This window comes from Antechinus flavipes, chromosome 5 (genome assembly GCF_016432865.1).
Source record: "Antechinus flavipes isolate AdamAnt ecotype Samford, QLD, Australia chromosome 5, AdamAnt_v2, whole genome shotgun sequence".
Classification (NCBI taxonomy): domain Eukaryota; kingdom Metazoa; phylum Chordata; class Mammalia; order Dasyuromorphia; family Dasyuridae; genus Antechinus; species Antechinus flavipes.
In genome coordinates, this window is record NC_067402.1 from 107,863,603 (window position 1) to 107,883,841 (window position 20,239).

Consider the following 20,239-nt stretch of genomic DNA (forward strand, 5'->3'; position numbering starts at 1 on the left):
TTTAAATTATCCATATATATGGTCTGAAAATAAAAAGCTTTAATTAAAAAAAAAAAAGATGCCCACTATTCACTACCAGGTCCGAGTTTTTTGCTGTCTCTTTGACAGTTTTCTAGATTGGATCCCAAAAACAGCTTTTTAATCTAATGGCCCCATGTACCCACCCACTGCCTCAGCCTGCCCTATCTGTGGCTCTTGGTTTCTAGAGAAGCGTTTTGAACAGAATAAAGAGTGGTATTTGCTGCTACTAATCCCCTTATTTCCTCTCCTGCAGGAGGCTGCGTGTGCCTACGTCCTGATCGTGACGGCTGTATACTGGGTGTCAGAAGCAGTCCCCCTCGGAGCTGCAGCCCTCGTGCCTGCCTTCCTCTACCCCCTTTTGGGAGTCCTTCGATCCAGTGAGGTTAGACCACACTGTGCCCGCCACAGGTCCCATTGCGCCCTGATTAAATATTCCAGGTATAGGGAGAGGTCCACAGTAACTCACAAGTAAAACATACCCACTCTGGAGGAAAGGAATCTTTATTCAAGCATTAATTAAGCACCTACTGTGTACAGAGAATAAGTGAACAGAAGTGCCCTAGTGGATTTTACAGTCCAGTAACTTTGCACACAATCATGCTTTACACTTGGGGTGTTGTGCCCTTCTTTTCTTTTATGATCTCAACACACCCAGATCCAATGACCATTTTATTCTGTATTCCTTCAGCATGAGTATATCTTATTCATAGTATATGGCTTTGTGCTTAATGATGTGCTGCTACTAATTTTTAAAAATCCTTTTTCATATGTTTGTCTCACCCCCAGTATAATGTAACCATCTCAGATACGCGTCCTTTCCTTCACATTTCTCTAAGTTACTAAGAACACAAGAACTTATCACTTCATTTAATAAAGTTTCCTAGAATGCTCATAATAGTCTTGGAAATGGCTCTACCTGTATATCCCTGTTCTTCCCCATCTCAGGTCACTAGATGGTTTATTCTTAGACTCATTCAGCCTCAAATCACTGGCTTCTCCTTACTCAATATCCTTAAACTGTCACTCTTTTCTCTCTTTGAGACATTTTGTATCTTCTTTGATACAAATTGTCCAAAATGAGTAAATTTAAACACATATGTGTGTATATATACAACCTAAACCTATAGAAAAGAAAATGGAATTAGATCCCAGAAGCAAAGGTAATGAGAGTATTCATTCAAAGAATCCTAGAATTTCAGTCAGCCCTCATCTGATCAAGGTTCTACTCTGTGGAATCAGTGACAAAAGATCATTTGGCTTTTTGTCTGAAGTCCTCCAGTGGTACCCATTTCAGTATCTCCCTCTTCACTTTTTGGTTGTTCTAATTGTTAAGAAGTCTTTGCTTATGTCAAGCATTGAAAATCTGACACTGTGCAGCTTCAATCCTTTCTAATTCTGCTCTTTGGGGCAAGCAGAACAGATCAGTTCTCATGCTTTCACATGACAATCCTTAACATACTTAAAGATATTCATCATTCTCCCAAAAAAAAGAACTTTTCCAGTTGCTTCGATCTATTCTGATGAAGTATGATCTCCAGGCTTTCCATCATCCTACTTTACAAATACCCTGGCACCTTTAAACTTTCCTGGATTTAAAACTTCACAAGGGAAAGGGTGAATGTCTCCTAAAGCAATAGTGTCAAATTCAAAAAGAAACAGGCTCTTAACCAATATATAAGAATCCCTGAAGGTCACATAGTAACTGAAAATTTTTTTCTGTTTTATTGAAGTTTTATTTCTTTGTTTAAATATGAACCAGTTATATTTTAATCTGATTCAGGCTGCACTCAAGAGAAATTGAGCCATATTTGACAGTTCTTTTCTAAAGGGCCTAAGAAAAAATTTGCTGCTGGATTTCATTTTCCCATTTCAGTTTTTAAATTAAAAACTGCTAACTTAGAGGTAAAAATTTTAAGTAAACCAATATTTAATTAAATAGGATACAATTTTTATCTCATTGTAAACAGAACAGAGACCAGACGCATGTCCTAGGCTTAGCATAGAGATGCAGCACAAGGCTCTGAGGAAGTGGAAAAAGCAGCTAGGTCAGGTTCTGAGTACTTCAAGGGAGTTGCTAGGCAACAGTGCAACAAAGGACCAATGATCATGAACAGTTGGGAAGGTTAAGTCAAGAAGAGATGCAGATAGAACTTGGGGAGGTATTATTGTAAGGCAAGGTGAAATCTAGAATTGCTGCTATTCGAAGGTAGAAGAGGAAAGCCATCTGGATGAAATAAAAAGGCTTCTTCTCTCTTTAGCAATGCTAAAATCTCTCTCTCACTGGTAAGGATGGAACAGGAAGAGACAGGAACTGCAAAATATCCAGCACCAATTTCCCAATAACTGATAGATTGGTTAATGTGACTTGCACTTTGTTGGTTAATGGACAATGCCAGTGAGACCAAGGACAGGGATTTAGCCATTATATAAATAAAATTGTTACCTTTTCACATGGTGAAAGTTCTAGTCATGAACTCTATCCTCTCCATGCTCAATGTATGATTTTGATCATAAAAAGAACCAGGCTACCTATTCCCCAACAGAAAACCTCTGCTCCAGTCAAACCAGCCCTCATGCTGTCTCTGTAATGGACTTTGTATTTTACCAATTCAATTCAACTCAACAAACATTTATCACATTGTTAGGCACTGGGGATACCAAGACAAAAGGAGAAAGCATTTTATGCTCTCTACTTATCTTCTACATTATCACCACTATACCAGCCACCAACACCCCCATTCAGAATGCCTTCTCCCCAAGCCTGTCAAAATCTGCATCCTCCAAGGCCTGATTCTAACAGGCTCTTGGCAAAAAAGCATCCTGTTCATCCCAACTAGGAATGATTTCTCCTTCTGAAATCATCTATAGCTCTTCTGCCTTGTACCACTATAATGGGCCATGTATTATTAATATCTGTGTATATGCTCTTATCTTCCCTGCTTGATGATAAGGGCATGAAAGGACCTTTTTTTATAGCTTTTTAATCCACTTGGAACCAGTTCATTACTTATTTCTCAGTGTATTGCTCCATTCCAATCTTTGAGAAAGCAACATAAAATAGATAGTAGATAGAATGTGTGTGTAATAAGATGGAATTATAAGAATTGTCATAACAACAAATGTCAATAGTTTATATGAAAACTACCTAAAGGTTTTAGCTGTTAATTAAATGGGCCTGCATTCTGACATATCAATCAAAAAAGTCATTCTTAGAGCTCATTACAGGAAGTCTAGTGTCCATAAGAGCATAGAGAGAGACATCATAGCATAGCAGATCAAAGGTTAGCCTGAAAGCAGAGCTTATTAACCTGGGATCCACAGATTCCAAAGGAGACTATGGATGACTTTCAGGGGGTCTATAAATTTGGATGGGAAAAGTAACTTCTTTATTTTCACTAACATCTAACTGAAATTTAGCATTTCCTTCCTTTTTTTTTTTTTTTTTACTTTGACAACAGGTCCACAGGTTTCATTAAAGTGCCAAAAGTAGTGGGAAAAAAGGCCTGATTTCCAATCCCATCTCTAACACAAATTGGTTATGTGACTTTGGCAAGTAACAATTTCTCTGTGCCCCCCAGCAAGACATTTAAGACTCTTAAGTTGCTGCACAGTTAGTTGGCTTTTGGATCTCTTTGCACAAGTAAAAAAATAAATAAATCTGGATAATAAAAGCATCCAGCACAAGGGAGACAATAGTTCCATTGTTCCCTATACATATTAGACCACCTCTAAAGTAATGTGTTCCTTTTCAGATGCCATATTTTTATAAAAACATATTCAATACCTAGAACAGGACCAAAGGAAATGAAGGAGAATATGTAAGGATTCTCCTAATAATGTTGCATGGGGAGTGGTTCCATCAAGGGAATTCCAATCAAGGGAAAAAAATTCTTAAAGATGGCTTTGGCTTTGGACAAAATATAACACTTATTCCTAATAAAAACACTAGTTTAGATATAAATGGAGTTTTCATTAAAATATAAGTAGTACCTACCTAGAGTCATCAGCCAGCATTTTACGTAATGGTAATAAACTAGAAGCATTCCCAATAAATCAGGGGTGAAACAAGGATGCCCATAATCACTACTATTATTTAATATTATATTAGAAACATTAGCTTTAGAAAGAAAAGACATTGAAGAAAATTCGAGTAGGCAAGGAGAAAAAAAATTATCACTCTTTGAAGATGATATGATAGCATATCTAGAGAATCAATTTAAAAGCTACTGGAAACAATTAACAACTGCAGCAAAGTTGCAAGATATAAAATAAATCCAAAAAGTCATTGGCATTTTTATGTTACCAACAAAGCCCAGCAGCAAGAGATAGGAAGAGGAATATCTTTTAAAAGAATTGTGGATAATATGAGATATTTTGGAGTCTACCTGCCAAGACAAAGCCAGGAACTATATGAATACAACTACAAAATACTTGTCACACAAATAAAGTTAGATCTAAACAACTGAAAAAAAGATTAATTGACCGTGGGTAAGCCAAGCTAATACAATAAAAATGACAAAAGATGGTTTGGGAAAAGGGTGGAAAACAAAGAACCTAATTGTTGACCTCAGATTTGGAAGACAAATTAGACTTATTCTGTATAGTTGCAAAGGGGCAGAATAAAGCTAGTAACATGAAGTTTATAGGAGTATACATTTTGACTGAACTTTTTGGCAATCAGTACTATGTCAAAAAAGATTCCTCTATGAGATAAGAAGTTGTGTCAGTTAACCACTGAGGTCCTTCCATTTTTAAAGGGTCTATTATTTTATCATTTCAAGTATCCATACAGATATACACATATGCACATGAGTAAATATATGTGTATATATATATATACAAAAATAAATATGTGTAGATGGGTGTGATTTCTTCAATATGAGAATTCTTTCCAAAGAAGCGGGTTGCATTCATTCCCACCTTTTTTACGTGATTCCAATCCATGTTCTCTCACAAGTTGGTAACTTGTTTCTCATTTTCTTTTAATATCATAAAGATTTTGGTGGAGCCCAGTTACTATCCTTCAGTTCTCCCTTGCTCTTTTCATATGGCCAGCCCACCTCTTCTGCCCATACATTTCCTTCAACCCATATTCATCTATACTTCTCCTTCATAATTCTGTATTTGTTGTGGTCTGTTCCTACTTACAATATGTCTTTCCATTGTCTTCTCATTTTCAATTCATCAGAACCTATTGGGGTTCCATGTGTCCATAGTCATATACCACCACCAGGAGAGTACCAGTATTTAAAAGTTCTAGGTTATGAAAGGAATTTTCAATCTTCTAAAGGCAATCCAGCCTTCTCCTATTTAATTCTAAGCCTGAATAACAACAACAACATCATCATCTTATAGAGCTTTCTATATGCCGGGCATTGTCCTAAGCATTTTACAATTAAAATCTGATTTGACTCTCACAACAATCCTGGGAGGTAGGCCTTGTTTTGTCCCCAGATTAAAATATAATATAATATTTATACTTAATTTAATATAATAATAATAGTTATGATAAAATGGTACTTATTTTGTGCTAGATAATGTGCTATGATACCTTACAATGATCATTTCATTTGATCCCCTCTGCAGCCCTAGAAGATAGAAGCTATTATAATACTAATTTTACAGATTAAGAAACCAAGGCAAAGAGAGGTTAAAAGATTTGCTCACAACTAATAAGTGTCTGAGACCAGAAAAATATGATCCATTATTATGTTGTCATCCTTAGCACTAGGCTGAGTCTGCTCTCTCATTTTTCTGTATCCTTCAGCCTTGGGCCATCAGCTATAAATTCTCACTGTGGCCACTAAGTAAGAAATCTTTCTGGGTTATTGCTTTTTTAATCTGTCACAGGATCAGAAACTAGATGATTGAGCCGTCACAAAGAGTGACTTAATTAGGAGAAAGTTGTCTGTGAATGATAACCTAATGGCATCTACCACGGAGTAAAGTTCTGGGCTTTAATGCTTGAGTTTTGACAGTTATTTTTGGTACTGAGAAGTGTCAGGAATGACCTCTTCTAAGTAACCCGACCTGGTATTCCTCAACTCACTGCACTATTCTCGGGGACCTTTTCCTGCAATCCTGAAGGCCACCTTCAGTTAGTGATAAATACTCTTGGTGAGAGAGAACTATTAAAAACTTGATGGGAGATAACAAAGCTGCCCAATCACCAAGGCGATCTTAATTCTGCTGACATCCGCCTTCCTTTTCTGACCACTCATGTAGCCCTGAGCTTCTTGGGGAACCAGTTTCTACCCTGGCCACCCGGCCTCGATTCTCTGAATATTCTGACCTTGTTCTCACTTTCTCTATACTCCACTAACTAAATACAACTGCTGTTAGAGATCTAATACTTAGAGACTTTGGTCCAGTGTGACAACATAACTTAGACCCCAATCAGGAGGAAAGTTAGACTCTGGGAAAACAATATGGTTACAGCTAATAATGACTCCCCTAAGAAACTCCCCAGCAAAGATTTTAAAGGGTGTCAGATGAAGCAATGATCAATAAGTCATAGGGACTTAACCTATGACTGTAGTAATACAGGGAAATCCTAAATGAAGAAGCTCCCTCGGTACCAGAGGGATACTTTTGTATAAGGAGTGAGTGTTAAGTGTCTGAGCCTCATTTGAATTCAGGTCCCCCTAACTTCATGACAGGTGCTCTATCCACTGTGCCATCTAGCTGACCCCAGATGCTGCATTTTTAAAGAGTTGTCTAAAGCTACAAGAGGTTCAGTGTTTTGTCCAAAGTCACAGAGCCAATATATTTTAACGGTGAGAGTTGAACCCAGATCTTAATGGTTTTAAAATTAGATCTCAATCGTGAATAAAACTAAAGAAAAACACCTAAAAAATTCTTCCATTCATTCTAGGACAATACAAAAAGGGAACCTGATACTAGCATGGTCTCTGGTAAATAAGAAAACATGTGAGATATCAGAATTTAGAGTGAGGAAGATCTGGGTTCAAACTCTACCACAGACATTTACTAGTTGTTTGACCCTGAGCAAGTCATTTAATCTTTCTAACCCTCAGTTTCCACATCTATAAATGGAAATTGGACTCAATGGCTTCAGAGATCCTTTCCACTCCATCTATACTCCTATGATCCCATGTTCTATTCTAAAGAACTGATCTGAGAAACAGAACAAGGAGGGAGAATTTAAGAATCATCAGACTCCTAACAAAAAATGACCTAATTCAAAACCTGGATGCCTCTGGGCAGATGCTTTAGCTTCTTTTGTGCCTCAGTTTCCTTATCTGTAAAATGAGAGAAATAGATTCCATGATCTCCAAAATATAAGACTTATGGTCCTATGGTCCTAAAAAAAAAAAAAAAAAAAAGGCAGAAAAGAATACTGCTCAGATCTACTAGAATCAGACAGCAAAATGAAAGTAGAAAGAAATCTGAAGGATGGCATTTGGACTGCCATACCCTTCCTAGCCTTCAATCCGAGGTTGAATCCCCCTGGTGGGGGAAGGGTATATTTCCTATGGAAAGCCACTTGTAATTCCTGTCCAGTACTCAATACCAAATCCTGCCTCTCCCAGCCCGCTCCGCTCTGGCTTTTGTACTGCTGCAGCAGTTCAATGGGCCCTCCAAGAAATTATAGGTATTTATTAATCAACACTTCCTGACGTTCAAAACCTACCATTAACTGTATCCTTCAGAAAGGAGTCAAATCGCAGTATCCACTTTTAGGTCTTTATTTATCCCAATACCCACATTGTCATTCCTGGATAGAGAGGATCCAAATCCAGAGAATTTAGAACCTAGAGAAAACAGATGCCCCAAATCTAATTTGAAGAGAGAGAACTGAAACCAAGAAACAGAAATGGTCCTCCAGCACCTACACCAGGGGAAATAGAGAAGCACAGAAGCTATTGAGTCCAACAGTGCTATGCTTCCCATTCTTACAAGGATTCAGTCCAAAATTTGAAGGATGTATCTATTCAAATAACTATCAACTCCCCAACCCCAATAATCTCATAATTCATTAGTCTCTCTACAAATGGCCCAAGGGCAAACCCATGAAAATTAGAAAGAGCACACATACCCACTGAGCCCTCATCAGCAGTCAGGGGAGTAATAGACCATTAGCTCAGGAGTCCATGTCAATAAAAAGGACCCACAATGGGATTTCAGACACAGAGAGCTGCTCTGTTGGACTCCATCCTATATCCATACTGCAGGAAGCCTAAGTACCACTCACCTGTGTGCTTGGTAAAACTGGCCTCCTCTCCATCCTCAAATATTCCATCCTGAGCATGCTAGGGAAATTCTCTCCTTCCTCGTGGAAAACAAGTCCAATTCCCATCACATCATTAGCTTCTCAAATGAAAATAGTTCCTCCTCATCATCATAATCAACACAGAGATTTGATGACAGGATCATAAATCTAGGATGGGAAGAAATCTTAGAGTCCAATTCATTAAGATAAGGAAACAGGCCTGGGAAGGTAAAGTGATTTGCCCACATTCACAAAGGTAGGAAGTAAGTAAAAGTAAGATAAGTAGTCCAGCGTAGGTGGTGCAGTGGACAGTGACTGTCCCTGACATCAGGAGAAGTTGAATTCTAATCTGGCCTCTGACACTTGACCTTGAGCAAGCACTTAACTCTGCCTCAGTTTCCTAATCTGCAAAATGAGCTGGAGAAGGAAATGCAAAATCACTCCAGTGTCTCTGCCAAGAAAACCCCAAACGGGGTCACAGAGATCAGACTCCACCGAAATGACTCAACTTTCCACCTCCCAAAAAAGTAAAAAGAATATTAACATTGGTCCTTACTTAAAGTCCTGATGCTGTGCTCTTTGCATTGCATCATGTACCCTCCCATGGGTGGATAGGATAGCACCAACATATCCCCAATTCAATTCAATTACTAGATATTAATAGCTGGCACTTATGTAATGCTTTAAGACGTGCAGATTACAAATATCTCATTTGATCTCACTGAAACCATGCAAGATAAGCACTATTATTATCCTCATTTTACAGATAAGGAAATTGATTCTGAGAGAGGTCAAATTATCAATCTAGGGTCATACAGCTAAATAAGTGTCTGAGCAGGATTTGAACTTCAGTCATCCTAAGTCACAAATACAGCACTTTGTCCACTTTACTGTACATATTTATTAAATATTTAGGTATCTGTTAAATACTTGCAATTACTGGGAAAGCAGTTGAAAAGGACCGAAGTGCTAGGAAGAAAGATGAGGAGGAAATGATCCCACTGGGACAAGAAGGAGGAGGAGAAGAAGATATCATTTGAATCAAGACTTGAAAAAGGGAGGATTTCCAATAATTGTATGTGTAAAAGGGAATAGTATAAACAAAAACTTAGAAATAAAATAAGACCAGAACAAGTACTGGAAATCATGAAAAGACCTACATACATAATATGCAAGCAGAGTGGCGAACAGGCTAACCAAAAGATTAGAGCAAGATAACAGGGAGCCTTGAATGCCAGGATCAGGTAGATTTTATATCAGGATCAAGTTTATGCTTTAATAAGCAATGGGGAACAATGGGTAGTTTTTTAGTGGCGAAATAGTATGATCAAAGCAGTGCATTACAAAGTTTACTTGGGAACATTAAGTGGGAAAAAAATCTAAAAAAGATGAAAGAACTAGAAAGGAACCAGGATAGTGGAGAAGAAGAACTGGACATGAGAGATATTGTGAAGACCAACCTGGAAGAATTTTGGAACTGACTGGATGTCAGGAGTGGGGGAAAGGGAAGTGTCCAAAATGATGATTGCACATGAGCTCAGTTTCTTCAAGAAGACCAGAACGGGGTCCCTAATCACCAGGAAACCATTCCCCTGGACAGCCTTGCACCAACCAGGCATGGGACTGGCCCCAGTTCACAATAATCAGATCATTTCAAAATCTAGTGAGCCTCTGTTATAACCCTGCCCGGGCACGCTGCCTAATCTTCACCATCAGGCAGCCCCACGACTTAGTCGACCTCTCTGCTGACTCTCACAATCCCAGGACCACCAGACAAAAACTTGGGATGAAAAAAAAAATCTCAAAACCTGGACTAGGATTTAGTATGCTTAGTTAAGAGTCCAAGCTCTGCCTCTAACAAGCAATGTAACCATAAACAGGTCAGCCTTTCTATATCTGTTTCCTCATCTATAATAAAATAAGTGAATTAGAAGACTTCTGTGATCCCTGTGATCTATGATCAGAATTATTCCAACCCTTCCAGAGTTGAAAAAGCAATTAATTCAAAATGCTTTAAAAAACATTTTGAGGATATATTGGAGAAAAAAGCAGTCTAAGATATCCTCATTTCCCCACCCCATAAGCCCTGTGTATGTCAAGTCTCTCTCAGTAGTCTTCCCAGGCCACTTTTGGAACTATCACTGAAATAATTTAGAGATTTCATCCACTTCTCAATAATAATAATAATAACATTAACATTTATTATTATTTATATGTAATTATTTTAATCTAATATATTATTATTTAATAATATTTTATTAATCTTTATGTGATAGTATAGGGTTTGCAAAGTGATTGCCATATATTTTCATTTGACCATCACACAACAACCCTGTGATATAGATATTAACATTATTGTCGTACCCATTTTACAGATGGGAAAACTGAGGTTCACAGAAGTTACATGACTTGCTCAGAGTCAGCTAGCAAACTGTATCTGAAGCACAGTTTGAACTTGTCTCTGACTACAAGTTCAGTGCTCTGTCCAGCATTTCATCTAGCTGCCTGTCGATCTTTTTTCTTTATTAACAGAAACACTTGCATTGTTCATTTGTCTGCCTAAATTTAAAGTAGGTAGTAGACTTAATTATCCAAATTCCTCCTTACACTTGTAAGTGTCTGGGAATGGGAAAGGAAGATGGTTATATTAATGAAAAGGGCCAAGCAACTTCCAGCCATTTTGCCTTTTTAAGCCAATATCTATGGCCACTGTGGAATAGGAAAGTGTGGGACTGAGATTTCAGCCCTAAAACCAATTTTTTTGTGGGTCTGAAATAGACTAGTTGAGGTCTGTGTCCTATATAAAGGGTACCTATTCTCCCAGATCAATCCCCAGTTGTAATTTACTTAGAGAACACCTACCACTTGAAGTTTTAAAAAATCATGTTACATTATAAATTATATAATCATAGTATTTTAATGCTGGAATGGACTTTAAGTGTCATCTAATCCAATCCTTTCATTTTTCGAATAAGGAAACAGTTCTAAAGAGATTGTGACTTGCCCAAGATCAGACAGCTAGTCAGTGGAAAAAGGAAGTATAAAAGCCACATCTCCTAGCTCCCAGGATAGTATTATATTCACAATACCTTACTGTAATATTATTAAATATTTTTTAATGTTTTATCAGAAGTTTTTCTCTGTATATATGATTTTAATATGTATCATAATGATCTTTTTTTCTTTTTTATTAAAGCTTTTTATTTATAAAACATATGCATGGGTAATTTTTCCAACATTGACCCTTGCAAAACCTTTTGTTCCAAATTTTCCCTTCCTTTTCCCCATTCCTTCCCCTAGCTGGCAGGTAATCCGATACATGTTAAATATATCATAATGATCTTAAATGTGATTTTATTACATCAATTTTTCTGCCAAAGTACAGCTCCATTTTTGATTGAAATCAGTGGAAAGGAATTAATTAAACAAATTAATTTTAGAATGAATTCTGCTAGAATGTATGTTAAGTGAGGGAAATCTTTTCTGCACATAACTAGTAGCAGCTGCTTGGAACTACCTACTGTACATGAATGTTGCGTGGTAGTTGGTATGAATGGAGTTGGGTGGGGTGGTCTGGTATGATTTCTTGGAGGAGGAGGATTTCTAGCGAAGATTTGAAATAAGGGAGAGAAAAAAAACTGGCAGAAATGGCTCTCATGGGAAATGATGATGCTGAGCAGAATCCTGTACAGGAAGCAGACAGTCTGAGATTGGGATAAATGGAGGTTTTGTTCCATTTGATAGAAAGACCATGACTGGGCATTCAAGTTTTATAGTAACTATAACTGGGGTCCTCAGTCAATTACTGTGTAGGATGGAGAATGTTGGGATGAAAAAGCACTTCAGAAAGAATACAGAATCATAGAATTTTACTCAGGTAGGCCTTGGCTATCATTTAATCCCTGAAAAATCCTATCTGTTGTGTCTTTACCAATAGACAATTGGTTTATCTACCTTCTCTTTAAATACTTTGATCTGATTATCACCTAATCAGTCCACAGGAGGATAGCCTATTCTCCAGAAAGTTTTTCCTTTCATCTTCTTTTGCTTTACATTAAAAGTTAATTCTTCATAACTTCCATCCACTGATTCTAAACCTGCTTTCTGAAGAAACAAAAGCCTCTTTTCTATGTGCTGGCTTATTAAGATATTGGGGGCATTTAGGTGGCCCAGTGCATAGAGTGCTGGACCTACAGTCAGAAAGACTCATCTTCCTGAGTTCAAATCCAATCTCAGACACTTCCTAGCTATATGACTCTGGGCAAGTCACTTAATTCTGTTAGCTTCACTTTCCTCATCTGTAAAATGAGCTGGAGAGGGAATGGCAAACCATTCCAGTATCTTTGCCACCAAAAACCAAAAGCAGGTCATAAAGAATCAAACACAATGAAAATGACTGAACAACAACAATTAAGAATTGGAAGATGGTAGTCATGTTATGCTGTAATCTCTTCTCTAAGGCTCTAAGAGCGCTGAGATTCTCGATTGAAATCCTGATTTTGTCATTTAAAACCTGTGTGATCCTGGACAAATCCCTTCATTTCTCTAAACCTCTGCTCCTTATCTATAAAACAAGGGGGTGGGACTACTTCAACTGATCAACAAACACCTACCGCTTGCTGCTAGGGATGGGGAGCCAAAAATTAAGTAGTCTTTGCCCTCAAAAAATTTACTTTCTATCAGAATGACCTCTAAGACCTACCCTGGTGTAGAATATAGAATACAGAACTTGGAACCAGGAATTCCCAGGTTGGAACCCTACCTTGGACCTTACTATCTGTAAGACCTGAGTCAAGTCACTTAAGCTCAATGGCCTCCACCATCCCTTCCAGGTTCTGCAATCCTACAATACTGTGATATAATTTCTAAGTTCCCAACGTTCTATGTTTTTTCAGGCTAAATGGCACAGAATATTACAGACATATACTGTTTTACTGTGCCTTGCTTCATTACATTTCACAGATATTGGGTCTTCTACAGATTGAAGATTTGTGGCAATCCTGTATGGAGCAAGTCTATCAGGTGCCATTTTCCCATCAGCATATGTTCACATTGTAACTCTATGTCACATTTTGGTAATTCTTACAATATTTTTAATTTTTTCACTATTATTGGTATTTATTATTATTAATTATTTTCATTATTCATCATTATTGTTCATTTTTTCATTATTATGATATGGTGACTTGTCATCAATGATTTTTTATGTTACAATTATAATTGTTTTGGGATGTCACAATGAACTAATAAGTTTTGTGTGTCCTGACCGCCCTACTGACCTGCCTTTCTTTTCTGGCTCTTTTCTTCTCCTTGGGCCTCCCTATTCCCTGAGACATAACAATATTGAAATTAGACCAATTAATAATTCTACAATGCCTGTTAAGTGTTCCAGTGAAAAGATGAGTCCCATGTCTCTCACTTTAAATCAAAAGCTAGAAATAATTACGCTCAGTGAAAAAGACATGTCAAAAGCTGAAAAAGGCCAAAAACTAGGTCCCTTCTACCAGTTAACCAAGTTGTGAATGCAAAGGAAATGTTCCTGAAGGAAATTAATGATACAATTTTTAGAAATAAAGTGGCTTTTGTGACAGACATGGCTCTTTTCAACAATGAGGTGATTCAGACCAATTCTAAAAGGCTTGTGATACAGAAAGCCAATTGCATCCAAAGAGAGAACTGTGAGGACTGAATGGATGTTTACCTTTTTTGTTGTTTGCTTGCTTTTTTTTTTCTTTCTCATTTTTTCTCCTTTTTGATTTGATTCTTCTTGTACAACATGACAGATGTGGGGGGGTGTTTGGAGGGGTTGCACATATTTAGCTTATGCTGGATTGCTTGCTATCTGGGGGAGGAAAATAGGGAGAAGGGAGGGAGAAAAATTTGGAACACAAGGTTTTGCAGGGGCGAATGTTGAAAGCTATCTTTGCATGTATTTTGAAAATAAAAAGCTATTATTAAAAATTTAAAAGAAGAAATAAAGTGGTTTTTAAATTAAGCTATGGACATTGTATGGAGAGTTAGCTGGTATGGTGGATAGAGTGACCGGCCTGGACTCAGAAAGACTTCTCTTCCTAAATTCAAATCCAGCCTCAGACACTTACTGTGTGTGATCCTGGGCAAGTCATTTAACCCTGTTTGTCTCAGTCTCCTCCTCTGTGGTGGCAGTGATCCTTCGTTCTTGAAGGGGACCGTGACATCAGGGAGGTGCAAGTGAATCAGATTCAAGTGAGCGAGGGCTGGGCAAGGGCACCTGCTGTAAAATGAGCTGGAGAAGGAAATGGCAAGCCACTCCAGTATCTTTGCCAAGAAAAGGCCAGGAGGATTCAGACATGTCTGAAAAAAAAAAATGATTCAACAACCACTATTCTTTATTTAATAGACTACAGAACAGTGTAAAGATAACTTTTACATGCACTGGGAAACTAGAAAACAAACCATGTGACTTGCTTAATTATGATAATCACTTTATTTAGTAATTTGGAAGCAAACTTGCAATATCTCCAAGTTATGCCTTTCCTTCTAAATCTCTCATGACCCTAATCTGATCACTTTCTTCTCAACATAGTAGTCTATTTTTAATATTCTTAAAAAGTAGCACCCAAAACTAGACACAATACTTCTCATATAGTCTTACCAGTGAAACATATAGGGGAAATATTATTTTCCAAAATGGATAGCTTGATTCTATTAACACTACCTGATTGCTTCTATTTAGAAGATAAATTTTTTAGCTAATTCAAAGCCACCAGATTTTTCCCCCACTTGTATTTCAGGCAAGCTATATCTCCTTAGGCTATATTTTATTTTTTATTGAATTTTTTTTATTTTCAAAACATATGCAAGGATAATTTTTCTTTCCTTTTTTTTTTTTTGGTCTCTTTGCTAATATTTTATTCAGTATACATCTTGATATTCATTAAGTACATTGATAAATAATTTTTTCCTCCTGGCTTTATCTCTACCTGATTTATACATCAAGAATAGATTTATATTTGTGTTTGGTAGGATATCTCTTTATTTATTTTTTTTATTATAACTTTTCATTGACAGAACCCATGCCTGGGTAATTTTTTTACAACATTATTCCTTGCACTCACTTCTGTTCCAACTTTTTCCCTCCCTCCCTCTACCCCCTCCCCCAGATGGTAAGCAGTCCTATACATGTTAAATAGGTTACAGTATATCCTAGATACAATATATGTGTGCAGAACCGAACAGTTTTCTTGTTGCACAGGGAGAATTGGATTCAGAAGGTAAAAATAACCCGGGAAGAAAAACAAAAATTCAAACAGTTTACATTCATTTTCCAGTGTTCTTTCTTTGGATGTAGCTGCTTCTGTCCATCCTTGATCAATTGAAAATGAGTTAGATCTTCTCTTTGTCGAAGAAATCCACTTCAAGGATAATTTTTTAACATTGACCCTTGCAAAACCTTTCCCCCTATTCTCTCCCCCAGATGGCAAATAATCCAATATATGTTAAGCATTAGCCTATTTTTTATAATTGATTTTTAAAAATTAAATGTTGGACCTATTTATTAAAATTTATTTATTATTAAAATAGTGGGCAATGATGCCTATTGAATTTCCTCATTTTAACTGTCTTTCCAGTCTGATGAGATTATTTTGGATCTTAACTGTCATTCATTCTATTAGATATCCTTCCCATACAAAACTATAATACTTATTTCTTCATATCTAGTCTTACTCACTGCATGGGTATTGCCTTAGACAAACTGAGACGGGGGAAAAGCTTAGCTTAAAAAAGTGCACCTAGAGCCATCTCCAGTCATCCTGATCTGTATCTTACCACCAGCTCCAGAGGAGAAAGTGAGGCCTTTGAACAGTCCTCCCTCACTTAAATCCAATTCACTTGCAAGTCATGGCGTCACCAGATATCGTGGTCCTCTTGGAGAATGAAAGACAAACAACAACCTGTGAATGGAAGGAGCTGCCCCACTGGCACAACTGGCCAGTTCCAGTTGAGCAATATACACTTCCTTCCTCCCTCCTTCCTTCTTTCCTTTTCCCATTCCCTCCTTCCTTCCTTTCCTTCTTTCCTCCTCCACTACTTCCTTCCTTCCTCTCCTTCTGTCCATCCAGGGTATCATACCTTTATCTGCAGGTGCTCTGCCCAAAGGAATGTAAATTTTGATCTCTGAAACCTTGCAAGGTAACTTGGGTTTTACCGCCTAAATTTCTTTTTTAAGGACCATGCCTTAAACCCAAATCCCTCTGGCTCTCTCCTTAATTGGCCAGCAATAGATCTCATCCTAAACCTCATTTGGTCACTGTTGAGCTGACATGACTCAGAGTGAGTGTAAATAGAAATTAGTTCTGTTTGGGTCAGGAACTCCGAGGGTCTTCCCCTCCCAGATTTTTTTTTTTTTTTGGCTAGGTAAAAGAAGGTCAAAATCTCCCACTGCATCTGGGGCCATCTGCAGTCATCCTGATTTGTTGCTTTCCTTTGGACTCAGCTCCAGAGGAAAGAGTAAGAACCGTTGACTTTGCACAGCCCTCCCTCACCTTAATCCAAGTCACTTGCAAGTCATGGCATCCCCTTGCTGATGTCCTGGTCCTCTTCAAAAATGGGAGACAAGCAACAGTATGAGACTAGTGCTTTCTTTGTCTCCCGCGACATTCACCATGCTGAAAAAATGAGGATACTAGAGATCTGATATCTACGTGCAGGCAAACATGTTGTTCCCCTTAATGGAACACAAATTCCTCGAAGACAAGGACTTTCATTTTTGACTTCATCTCCCCACAATCTGACACATAGCTCATGCTTAATGAATGCCTATTGATTGATTCCTGAAGCTATGTATCGAGAGGCTGAGGTCAATAAGGTACTATATTACTCTGGGTTGTTGTTTAGTCTTCATTTTTTATTTTTATTTTTTTTTTATTTTCTGAGACAATTGGGTTTAAGTGACTTGCCCAGGGTCACACAGCTAAAAAGTATTAAGTGTCTGAGACCGGATTTGAACTGGGGTCCTCCTGACTTCAGGGCTGGTACTCTAACCACTGCATCACCTAGCTGCCCCTCAGCCTTCATTTTTGAAGAGGACCAATGACATCATGGGTGATGTCTTGACTTGCACTTGAGTTGGATTTAAGTGAGGCAGAGCTATGCAAAGGCATCCACTTCACTCTTTCTTCCTAAGTCATTGAAATCCAATAGCAGGACAAAAGTCAAGGTATTTGTCACATATCTACTACATTAAGGATAATAACTGACATTTGTTTAGCACTTTAAAGTTTGCGAAGTGTTTTACTTAATATTAATTTGGGCTTCACAACACTCTCATGAAGTAGGGAATCCAGATATCATTTATCCCCGTTTCACATAAAGGAAAACTGAGGTCACAGAAGTGGTTATTTATAGCACTTATAGAAGTGGGATTTGAACCCAGGGCATCCTAAACTTAAATCCTATGTTCTATCCATTATCCCAGGCTCAAAACTATAGCGCCGAGGGATTCCAAGGATTAGAATTCAGTTCTGGTTCTCTCTTCTCTACATTGCCACCAGGTGGTGATAGGGTCAATAGTATGGCCACTGATCTCTTCGATAAAGAGAGCTAATTCAGTTTCAATTGATCAAAGATGGACAGAAGCAACTATACCCAAAAAAAGAACACTGGGGAATGAACATACACTGCTTGCATTTTTGTTTTTCTTCCTGGGGTATTTCTACCTTCTGAATCCAATTCTCCCTGTGCAACAAGAAAACTGTTCAGTTCTGCACACATATATTGTATACTGTATATACTGTATATACTGTAACCTATTTAACATGTAAAGGACTGCTTGCCATCTGGGGGAGGGGGTGGAGGGAGGGAGGGGAAAAATCGGAACAGAAGTGAGTGCAAGGGATAATGCTGTAAAAAATTACCCAGGCATGGGTTCTGTCAATAAAAAGTTATTTAAAAAAAAAAATAGTATGGCCACTGATTTGGAAATTGTGGCAGAGTTCTGAAAAGCAAAATCTCCAGGAATGAGAAGACTGGGACGTTGGGATCAAAATTATGATTGTGGCAACGAATGAGAAGGGACGAGCTGAAGAAATGCTCTGTGGAAGCTTATGTCATAGCCACTGCCCTCAGCTCTTTGTCTGGGATACCCAAGTAAATTCAATTGCTATTAAAACTGCCAGGTGTTTCTAATTCCCAGAAACCATAGCCCCACCTATTACCTCTAATTCCTGCACTGGACTTCCTGAAGGACTGTCAAGAGCCAGAATCATTTTGTGATGGGAAGTGCCAGGAGACTGATATAGTAATCACCTTCAAAATATATAAGTACTACATAGATTCTTGAAGGCAGCTTCTGAAGTGACTGAAAAAGCGCTTCAGAGTACCACAAGACAGAAGCATGGTCCAATCAGCTGAGTGTGGAAAAAATGGATTGTCTATGGTTCAGTCTTTTATGAGCTAGAAATAATATTATTGAACTACCTGCAGGGAGTATGGAAAAGTACTATGCAAATAAGACTAGTCATTAAAGAGGAATCATTCAAAGTCAGAATAGTCTTTCTGACTTCTTGTCTGGGGCTTTTTCCGTTCTAAGATGCGAGATGAGTCTTGGATGACTTTTAGATGGTTGCTTAGGCTATTTCTAAAGCCATTTCAATGGCATTTTCATCTCCCTTCAGGAGACCAGCACTTTTATGCTTGGATCAGGCATCAAGTCAGGGAAGATAGATTCCCCAAAACATTAATGAGCTCCTGCAGATAAAGGATATCATATCCTTAGTAGGAAAAGTGATAATTATTTCCTTTAGATACTAAGGAGGAAATGGATTAGCCTGTGAGGACTGAGTTATCAAGAGAGGTTAATCAGTTAATCAACAAGCATTTATTTTATTTTTTTAAATAACTTTTTATTGACAGAACATAGGCCTGGGTAATTTTTTACAGCATTATCCCTTGCACTCACTTCTGTTCCGATTTTTCCCCTTCCTCCCTCTACTCCCTCCACCAGATTGCAAGCAGTACTATACATGTTAAATAGGTTACAGTATATCCTAGATACAATATATGTGTGCAGAACCAAACAGTTCTCTTATTGCACAGGGAGAATTGGATTCAGAAGGTAAAAATAACCCGGGAAGAAAAACAAAAATGCAAGCAGTTTATATTCATTTCCCAGTGTTCTTTCTCTGGGTGTAGCTGCTTCTGTCCATCTTTGATCAATTAAGGCTCTCTTTATCGAAGAGATCCACTTCCATCAGAATACATCCTCAAACAGTATCATTGTTGAGGTATATAATGATCTCCTGGTTCTGCTCATTTCACTTAGCATCAGTTCATGTAAGTCTCGCCAGTCCTCTCTGTATTCATCCTGCTGGTCATTCCTTACAGAACAATAATATTCCATAACGTTCATATACTACAATTTACCCAGCCATTCTCCAATTGATGGGCATCCATTCATTTTCCAGCTTCTAGCCACTACAAACAGGGCTGCCACAAACATTTTGGCACATACAGGTCCCTTTCCCATCTTTAGTATCTCTTTGGGGTATAAGCCCAGTAGAAACACTGCTGGATCAAAGAGTATGCACAGTTTGGTAACTTTTTGAGCATAGTTCCAGATTGCTCTCCAGAATGGCTGGATGTGTTCACAATTCCACCAACAATGCATCAGTGTCCCAGTTTTCCCACATCCCCTCCAACATTCATCATTATTTTTTCCTGTCATTCTAGCCAATCTGACAGGTGTGTAGTGGTATCTCAGAGTTGTCTTAATTTGCATTTCTGATTAATAATGATTTGGAGCATATTTTCATATGGCTATAAATAGTTTTAATTTCTTCGTCTGAGAATGATCAACAGGCATTTAATTAAGTGCCACATGCTAGGTACTGGGCAAGCCAAAAGTGAGATACTACCCACCCTCCTGAATTTGTATTTCCTCTTTTAGCTACCAGTTTGGGGCTAGTCCAACTTGTAACTAGAGAAGTCTTTTCTAACCCTGAGCTT

The 20,239-nt window shown here is 37.9% G+C and overlaps 1 protein-coding gene across 2 annotated transcripts in view; it reads left to right on the forward strand.

Moving 5' to 3' along the window:
- The window catches only part of SLC13A4 (solute carrier family 13 member 4), a 60,894-nt gene that overhangs the window by 9,086 nt on the left and 31,569 nt on the right, over positions 1-20,239 (forward strand). For both annotated transcript variants that reach the window (XM_051963251.1, XM_051963252.1), the window contains exon 2: positions 275-403. In XM_051963251.1, coding sequence (XP_051819211.1) covers positions 275-403 — 129 coding nt within the window. The remainder of the gene's footprint in view (positions 1-274; positions 404-20,239) is intronic.